The sequence below is a fragment of the Rhopalosiphum padi genome, chromosome 4, assembly GCF_020882245.1.
Source record: "Rhopalosiphum padi isolate XX-2018 chromosome 4, ASM2088224v1, whole genome shotgun sequence".
Lineage (NCBI taxonomy): Eukaryota > Metazoa > Arthropoda > Insecta > Hemiptera > Aphididae > Rhopalosiphum > Rhopalosiphum padi.
In genome coordinates, this window is record NC_083600.1 from 29,103,027 (window position 1) to 29,112,914 (window position 9,888).

General features: G+C 31.2%; 1 protein-coding gene across 3 annotated transcripts; it reads left to right on the top strand.

Moving 5' to 3' along the window:
- Positions 1-2,853: 2,853 nt before the first annotated feature.
- On the top strand, positions 2,854-6,594 carry LOC132930237 (isatin hydrolase-like). Of its 3 annotated transcripts, none has more exons than XM_060995987.1 (5): positions 2,875-3,014; positions 3,843-3,918; positions 3,995-4,356; positions 4,920-5,109; positions 6,061-6,594. In XM_060995987.1, the coding sequence occupies exons 3-5, from the start codon at positions 4,035-4,037 to the stop codon at positions 6,341-6,343; spliced, it is 795 nt and encodes a 264-aa protein (XP_060851970.1). In that variant the 5' UTR covers positions 2,875-3,014; positions 3,843-3,918; positions 3,995-4,034; the 3' UTR covers positions 6,344-6,594. The 3 variants fall into 3 exon arrangements, with proteins under 3 accessions (XP_060851969.1, XP_060851970.1, XP_060851971.1); XM_060995988.1 differs by having other exon boundaries at positions 4,031-4,356; XM_060995986.1 differs by lacking the exon at positions 3,843-3,918 and having other exon boundaries at positions 2,854-3,014; positions 4,031-4,356.
- Positions 6,595-9,888: the final 3,294 nt, after the last annotated feature.

A 9,888-nucleotide genomic window follows, 5' to 3' on the forward strand; every position in this document is an offset into this window, starting at 1 on the left:
GCGCCGCCTTCAGTTCCCCCGCCGGACAATCGGTCAGAGATAAAGGTGACCTCGGCGGTGGGGACTGTTTATTTCCTCCTCCAACAGAAATACCTCATCAAAATTGTCTTCTCGTTTCTTTATCGACCACCACTACGAAACGGCGGCGCCGAGTACGTTTTTCTGCACTCTCCGCCGACCACTTATAATAATAATAATAATAAACGTTTCTGACGATTATCGCGTTGGATGCTCTGCTCGCGCACGTCTCGGAAACAATAACGCTTTACCGTATACAAATAATAACCACGATAAAAAAATATTGTATTATGTTTTATAATTATTTAGGTTATGGACTATATAATTTTGTGAATAGGTATAACTAATCATCGTAGGCGTGCTAGACGTTTACAATAGGTAAGTGTCGCAAAAGCCTGAAATGTTCCAAAAATAAGTCTTTAAAATAATGATATATTTATTAAATCGTAATAAAATGTTAATATATTATAGAAGCGCCCCGAGTCCCCAAAGACGAGTGTATATATAGATATACTTAAAATGTCCACTATATACATTTTTATATGATCATTTTCTATGCATGGTAAAAATTTCAAAATATGAATACAAAAAAACAAAATAACTTTTCGTTTGATGAAAAATTTGATTATAGTTTTAACAATAAGAAAAAATATTTAAATAATACGTATATATAGGCACAATTTATTCTTATATACGAGTATAAGCGTTTGTTACTGAAAACTTGACAAAATGTGTTAAAATCACGAAAATTTGCGTATTGCTAATTGTTTAGCGATTTAAAATTAATAAAAATGCAATTAATATATATAATGTTGAAACTTCTAGAAAATTGAATACGAAATTTCTCATAAGTATAGGCATTGATTATATAAATACTAGTATTTATAATCAATGGTATAGGTATAGTTGCTGCTGCAGATACTGTGAAGAGAAAACATTTATAAACAATAAAGCATGATTTTTTTTTATATATATAAGCAAAATTAAATTAAAGTACCTATATTATAATCAAATTTGAATGACGTGTTATGTAATGGCATATTTAAAATATATATGAATAATTACGATGATATTCATTATTATTTATTTTGTTATAATATAACTTATTATTTATAAGCCTCTTCTCCTACATTATATAATTATTTGTGTCATGAGATGTTACTGCGAACACCAAAATTTAGACATTTTATTTTCCAAATTATTTATTACAACTTGCCACTTGGCTCATTAATATAATATTTGCATCATGCATGCAATAAGCATCTCGATCGGTACTCACTACTCGGTATAGGTATTTATACTTGAATTTGGTAAGTATATATAGGACCAGCAACTATCTATCCTATAACTTGGTTTCTTACATAATCGGTCCGTTATACTAGCAGATTTCATTTGTCCGGGACATGTTATTAAGTCATAAAATAATTCGTCGCATAGAGACGAATATAATAACGTTGTATGACTTGAGCCGCTTCATCCGATAACGATGCGCGCAAATGGAGAAATTGTTGATTATATATCGTTACGTAAATGGTAAATATCGTTTATTCTATTGTTTGTGTGATGTACTGATTACCATAATAGCGCTCTAGAAATGTCATAAAACGTAGGCCATTCACTATATAAAATGTCAGGACACTAACAGCTGCTCTCCCAGTGGACATTTATATAAAGATTAATTTTGATATATTTTTTTGGGTTAAAAGACAGATATATATTTCACGAATATTACACGTTTAATAAACATTAACCTTATCAAGTGTATACGTTTATTAATCGTATAGTTTACGTATAGATTCAAACAAAACATCATGTATATTTTCTGTGTAAAACTAGTAGACAAATAATTTATACGTATATCTTTCGTATACGATTGGTATATAGAAACAAATATTTTCTACGTATTTTTTTCGTATATAATACTGCGATGGTGTATATGTAGAATCCAATATTTCCTACGTATATTTTTGGTATAAGACTGCAGGTATAGATACTTATCAAGTTTATATTGTTTTTATAAATTCAGTGACTGGTCACTGCAGGTGTAAGCTACTATTGTATTGGCGCATTAGAATTATTACAACAAAATCCACTATACAACAACTACAACATACTGCAGGTTGTCACTATAGTTGTACTACAGTACTATACACTACTACCGTAATAACCATCACGTTCCCTAGCTGTTTCATAACTACTAGTAGTTCTATACCTGTCTATACCTTATATATCTACCTACCTACCTTTTTTTCTAACTAAATTGTAACTTTTACAAGTTAAAAAAATAACTTTTTAATTTAATTATAATAACTTATTAACTTAACGAGTAAAAAAATAATATAGTTATAACTTGGATAGTCTTGAGAATATTACTCATAATTTGGCGATAAAGTCGAAATGAGGTAATAGTACCTTAAAAAAACAATATACCTATCGAATGTGTATAAACTGATAAAGTCAAAGTTGATAAAATTATATTTTCTAAATCATAATACGTAAATCTGGTAAAAAAAATGTCTCTGTTAATTATATAACATATTATTTACTAATATAATTTACTCGGGACATATAGATATAATAATATATACGTATCACGTATGGGTTGTTATCAATATATAGGTATACATAATTATAATTAATATGTTTACACATAATATTGTACATATATTTATTAATTATGCAAAACTGTAGGCAATATGTTATATAACACATAACATTGTAAGATAATGCCTATGCGATTAAATGCCATTTAATGTATAATGTTACGATAACCTTTTCTTCAATTCCTGCAATTCAATTCGTCTAAATTTATGAGCCGATGATACTCATATGATAGGGAGAAAAAAATGACACTATTTATACGTCGCAACGACCGCAACTGCTATGGTACTCAGTATAAATTACGTTGCTAAACCTAAGTGCGCGTAACTGATCAATAATCGGCGGATCGCAGATGAATGGTTGACGTATAATATATCAATATATAATAACAAAAGGTATGTACACACGAAGAATCGTAGTTCGAAATTGTATGCTTAAATAATAATAATCCATTTATTTGAATTCCGATTTTTAAATTGTTGAGTAGGTACTTACTCAACGGCCAAATTTTCAAGTATAGGTACTCACGTTTTTTAACTTTATATTATGACCATTAAACATATATTAAACGTTTATCACTAAGCATGATGCACCACATGCACAGTATTTAGAAATGTTTCATGAGGATTAAGGGTTTAGTTTTCCTAACAACGCTAAACAATGTACCGCCACAATAATATTAATATTTTATCATTACCTACCAACTTCTTATTATTGAGGCCGATTTTTTGTCACGGCATTTTTTCAATTTCTGTTCATTGTAATTTGTATTTAACTATCGTGATTTTGGATATTATTAAATAGGAGTAAATATCAAAAACATTTCGTAAAAACAGTATTTTTTTGCAAAGCCCCTCGATAAATTTCTGAAAAAACCTTTAAAATTATGTTTTATGAATAAGTTTTAAACCACCCTGTCTATTTATGATCTACGACTTAATTCAAACCTACAATAATGACTATTATTATCAGTACCTACAGACAATACCTACCGGAATACTCCGGATTATATTTTAGAACTATCTTTAAACCACTCGTTTAAATTTCCATTTAAATACATTAAACATTCAAATGGGGGATCAGGATATAATGTTATATCGTCACAGAACAGTCTTCCGAAATACCGTTAAATAAAACGTATAGTGATTATGTGTTTGAAAACATTGTAGGTATAAAGTACTTATAGTAGGTACTATGTATATTTTAAAATTCTAAAATTTCAGAATTTGTCCCGCAGCAGTATAATATTGTGGGAAGTATAACTGAAATATTTTTTTCATATACGTTGTATAACCCGCAGTAAGTATGCCTACATAATATAATTAAATCGACAACTGTAGTTTTCTATATAAGTGGGTACTTACCTTTAATGTAGATACCAATTAGTATATTATACATAATTACCGATTAGTGAAATGGAATGTGCACGAATACGATTACCGTCGTTGTCGATGGTTTTGGTGATGATCACGATGACGGCCCTACTCCCGAACCGTACCACAGCCGCTTTGATAGACCTGGGTCACAGTTACCGGTTCGGGACAACAACGTGCTGGAACCCAACACAACGATTCAACATATTCGACGTGCACACGGGACCCGGGCCGAACGGAGTGTTCATCACGGAGAGCTTCTCAACACCCGAACACTGCGGCACTCATCTGGACGCCCCATTTCACTTTAATCCGACCGGGTGGAAGCTGCAAGACATCCCGCTGCACCGGACGGTGGCTGAAGGTAACTGCTGTTTTCGCGAAAGCTAAAGAGGAAAAAAGGAAATCATATTGAATCGTACCTTTACAAAATATGTAGATATACTATATGTATACGCACCGCGATAAATTTCAGGCATACCGTTTATTGGTTAGATTATGTTAGTACCCGTAATATATATAGAGTGGTGATTTCCAACAATTTACGTATATGGTTCAAACATTTATTTTAGATTCTCAACGTGGAACGATGAATGTATTGTTTTTTAAATGAAATGATTTCTATTTTCTTTTTGCGAATTGAAATTTGAGTGAAAAATTGGAGTCGAGCTAATGCGCAGTAATAATTTTTACTTGTCAAAAGAAAAACAACTCGGCCTCATTCTTTAATTATTTATTGGTTTACATAATATGCCATATAGACATATAGTTAATTGAATACAAATTTTTCATAGGCGCGTATTATAAATTTCTAATATTATCCAACCGACAAGGTATCGATGATATTGTTATAACTTATAACAATATCGTAATATAATTTATATTTAAACCACGTAATTACGTTGTACCTGTGTATATATAATACAGGCGTACACGTGAACGTAAGTAGCGAGGTCAATGGAAACGGAGACTTTTTACTGACCGTTAATCATTTGAAAGCGTGGGAACAAGCCAACGGTCCGCTGCCCAGTCGATCAGTGATTTTGGTAAACTTCGGTTGGGCTCATAAATATGGCGACCGTCAGTCGTACTACAATGGATTACAGGAACCTTACAGGTATATATATGTACCTATTATATATATATATATATATATATATGTGTGTGTAACTTACTATTCCTATTTATATGGTCTCGAGTAAATGACACGTTTTTAAATTTTAATACTGAAAATAACCTACCAATGCGTGTCTGGTGCGACTAAAATATTACAGTATTTTTACTGCAATAATTATACATCTATTTTTGGAAAACTTACCTTTAATGTGAATATACCCACGATTTTATAAAACTTATATCGCTGCTCTTATTTTTCCACCCCGTACGCCTAAACACTCGTAGCGGTGAAACCTGCGCACGCTATTTTGTTATGTATAGGTATCATACATCGCAAATTATACATAATATTAGGTTTTGAAACTAACCATTAACTGCAGTGACTATGCCGCGGTCCGCGAAATATTGGTACATTTTTCGGTGATCTACGGCATCGGCATTGATGGGCTGCAGCTAGCTAACTGTTTATCATATATAATATGTACAAATAACATTTCGAAGCATTCCGCAGCTGCTTTTGACTGTGTAGAGACAAATATTATATCTAATTTTATATTGACATTAAAGGCTCTATTGACAATTTGTTAAAATTAAAAGTTATTTGCCGTGTACCTGCGTTTTGTTTTTTTTCAATTTATTATATTCCGTTTTCATTGAGCACGAATTACACGAATTATTTCTTGTATATTAATCAGAAAACAACAATATGAAATTCTATAAAAAAAAACCCTAAAATAGGAATACATTTATACAACCTAAAAATATACTAAATATTATATCCTGCAGGATGAAACGAATTTGAGTAAAATATAGTTTTCCAACACTTTTGCGTAGTGAAATGTCTACCCATAGGTATGTAAACCTATATTAGAACATACTGCAGTGGATAGAAAAGCTAAAAAATAATTTATTTAATTAAAAACCCGTATAACGACGCGTTTATCGCCTACAGGTTTCCCGGACTGTCCAGGGAAGCGGCCCAGTGGATCGTGGATTCCGGAAAAGTGTACGGCGTCGGTGTGGACGGGCCGAGCGTGGACGCCGGCCGGTCGACGTCGTACGAGGCGCACGGCGTACTGTCCAGGGCCAATCTGTACAACCTGGAAAACGTGGCGCTGAACGGGACGACGCTGCCGCCGAGGGGCTTCAAGCTGGTCGTCCAACCGGTCAAGATTGTCGGCGGCACCGGCGGCCCGGTCAGGATATTGGCTTTTACGAAAGGCGCATTTGAATAACGATCGCGACCGGCAAAGGAGGCTGGCGACAATGCGATTATCGCTTTTCTACTGCTCGCGCAACAGCTACTTGTGCCAGCGATATCGCACACTGCGGCCCACTGACACCACGTCACGCGTGTCGTCATAAGAAAAACTACACTGTACGCGTACGCTGTGATCGGATTATCTTTAATTTTATACATTACTAATAACTAATAAGTGATGCGTCACGCTTGCTCGAAATATAATTTAATATTGCTCACCAGTCACCACGCTCGTGTCTATGTGTGTATACATTGTGTGCATCATCATTATACATTATTATAACTTACTGGTAGCATAGGCGTATATAGGGGGGGGGAGCTTGGGTGGGTTACAGCCCCCCTCAGAATTTTTGGGTAAATGTATGTGTTTATAAACAAATTAGTATTAACTTTATTTTTGCCTACAAAATAAAAAAAATATAATGTTTCGTATAAACAAATAATCATTCGTCAGTTATAAACATCAATAGAAACAATAAATAATAATCTAATTAAAAAAACATTTTCATGAATATTAGACTGCCTTAACAGTTAACTTAAAGGACTAGTTACGCCTATATCTATATGGTATATGCTAATCATTATACAGAATTTAGATATACGCGGGTACTATGGATATTGAAAATAATATGATTTTATAATAATAAAACAATACCTAATTGCATTATTATCGTTGACCGTGCGGACAACTCTACTTGTCGATATTAAACTCGTTTTTATTTGTTGTCGGGTGTACGTCACAGTCGACATCCGTCTGCGAGAAGCAAATCCCAAAACAATAGTCCACGAACACCCAAATTCAATATGCTTGAGTAAAATTATTATTTGCAAAGGTGATTTTATAAAGTAGGTACCTATAAATACGTCGTGTAGGTAAATTTATTAGTAACTAGTAACTACTAAGAATTATACTATAAATATATTGGTACCGCTATACGTAAGTTATACTAATACCTTTCGACCGGAAAACCGTATACTTGAGTTGGTCACCAAGTTGATCATGCTCGTAGCTTCGGGCGGGAGGGGGATTTTATTGTCCCCCCCACAAGAATTAAATGTATATATATATATATATGTTGTAATGATATGTTATAGGTAGGTACTATAGGTATGCATTTTATTCCTTGATCATTTTTTTTTTATTAACATAAAGGCTTCAATTAAAAAGATTATTAGCCTATAATTACAAAAAGATATAGTTTTACAATATAAAAGGAGACATTATCTTATTATTGTAGGGGTGCAATGAAAAAATTGTAATATTTAGTATTTACAGTTTTTTATCTAAATCTATTTTTTTTTTAAATTTAAAAATGTTGACGGAGTTATGTTGATTGAGGGCTTCTTCGAGTGACCTTGGATCATTGAGAAGACAACGTGCGGTTGAGTATTTGGGGCAGACCATAATGATGTGTTCCATTGTAATTTGTAAGGGGAGTTTTACATATGTTACACGAGGGGGGACTCCTTGGTTATCAAATATGAGTGAGTGATGTGGGAATGACCTATTCTGGCTCTGTTTGACTGTTTATAATTATTTGTTCTTTCCTGGTTGCGTTCTCTGGATATGCCCATTTGGACACAGTTTTATTGATGTTTCTGAGTTTGTTGCTGTCGGGAATTGAATCCCAGTGATTTTGCCATGTTTTTATAATCATTGGCAGTTTCTACTGTTTAGTTATTAGATATTTTATTTTATATGTTATTAGCTTAACATAGAAATGAAACATCAAATGAATAAAATGCTAAATAGATTGTTATTGATGAATTTCAGATAGAAAGGTACAGCAGTCAAAATAACCAAATTAAAAATAGTATTAATATTGTTTTTTTCTAATGTCTCCTCTAAAATATGGTTGCCCCACTTGATGATTTGGTCAGCCTATGGACCTGAAGTTAATTAAACTTATATAATTATATGATATTTTAACACACACACACCCCTTCCCTTCCTTCTTAAAAAGTTAATTCAATTTATTTTTTATTATAACTATACTCGTAACATGCTGTGTGTCAGTATTATTATAGAGTATACACTATAGTTTAACTAAATATATGTTTTGTTGATAATATATTCTACATAGGTAAAAGGTAAGTACCTACTACACTTTAAATTTGTACTATTTTCTAAATATTGTGTTCATTTATATTATAAAGTTATTTGTTTTACATAAAACAAATTAAAATCAATATACCTAAAGTGTAGCCAGCAGGCTATCTGCTCCTTTATCGAGTAACTCGTTTCAAGTATTGTATTATAGCACATTTGATTTTTATAAAATTAGTTTACAGGTTTTAAGTATATTATTTACCAATTAAAAATAAAAAGATATATTTATTTAGTCATTATTTATAGTTATTTAATCAAAATAAAATACAAATTATAAAAGTCAATATTTATGCATGTGTTTATGTAGAAATAATAAAACCTGCATATGTTACGTAACTATAAAAGTAAATATTGATTTTTATTTCGTTTACTGCATTTTTATTCGTGCTTTTAAGTAGAATTTATATATTATTTTTGACCTCCCACATATATCAGTTAGATCTAATATATTCTTTCAGAAATCACTCCCAAAGTTAAAGGTCGAAGCTTTTTTTCTGCCATTATGACGATTCAGATATTTTACTTTTTTCGAATTAGAACGATACATTGAAAAGGATTTTTTTATAAAAGTAATCTTTTTTTATTCTGTAAAATTACAAAATTTGTGTATAAAAATGTATAATGACCTATTAATTATTTATATACTAATACAATAGGTACACTGAAACATAATTATGTAATATCTATAGTAACTGTAAGTTACTTTTACACCCATAATATGTTTTTTGGGAATAAACTATAAGATAATAATATAATAAATAACCACAGTTAAAGAGGAATCTACAACATCTGCTAACAGGTAACACCGAACTATAAAAAACGAGAAGGCCGTTAATTATATTTTATTCTTCAACAATAATATTTGTCTTAAAAGCGAAAAGACAAGACCATGTTATAAATGAAAAAATGAAAAATATTCTCATTTATGGTTTATTAAATGAATATTAATAAAAAATGTTTGTTTATAATGTTTATAATGTTATTCAAAAAAAATCAAATGTGTCAAGTCCTTCATGGTTTTAATTATTTATAGTATTATAATTTTAAGCTGATTTTAGACTTTTTAGAAACGATATATATCTATGTATATAACGTATATAATTTAAATTATTAATATCAAAGTTAATTAAAATATCTAAAACTATATAAAAAATCAATACCAGTGTTACCTCAATTAACTGCCTAAGTCTTATATGTCATACGGTTGAAATTTAATAAGTATAATTAATAAATTATATAATTTGTATTGGTTTGTTGATTTGAAGGTATAACTAAAAGTCTTTGAGGGGGAGATACCCTGTTATAACAATTAAATTTGGTATATTAGTAAAATAGGAGTGTATTATTTTAAATAACTCTATTTTTTTCCGAGTGAAGCACTGGTCTGCTGTTAAAAACTTTATTAATAC

Coding starts and splice junctions, on each gene's coding strand:
- LOC132930237 (XM_060995986.1), top strand. CDS start 4,035: ATGGAATGTGCACGAATACGATTACCGTCGTTGTCGATGGTTTTGGTG. Junction 4,357..4,919: donor GCACCGGACGGTGGCTGAAG/GTAACTGCTGTT, acceptor TATATAATACAG/GCGTACACGTGAACGTAAGT. Junction 5,110..6,060: donor GGATTACAGGAACCTTACAG/GTATATATATGT, acceptor TATCGCCTACAG/GTTTCCCGGACTGTCCAGGG.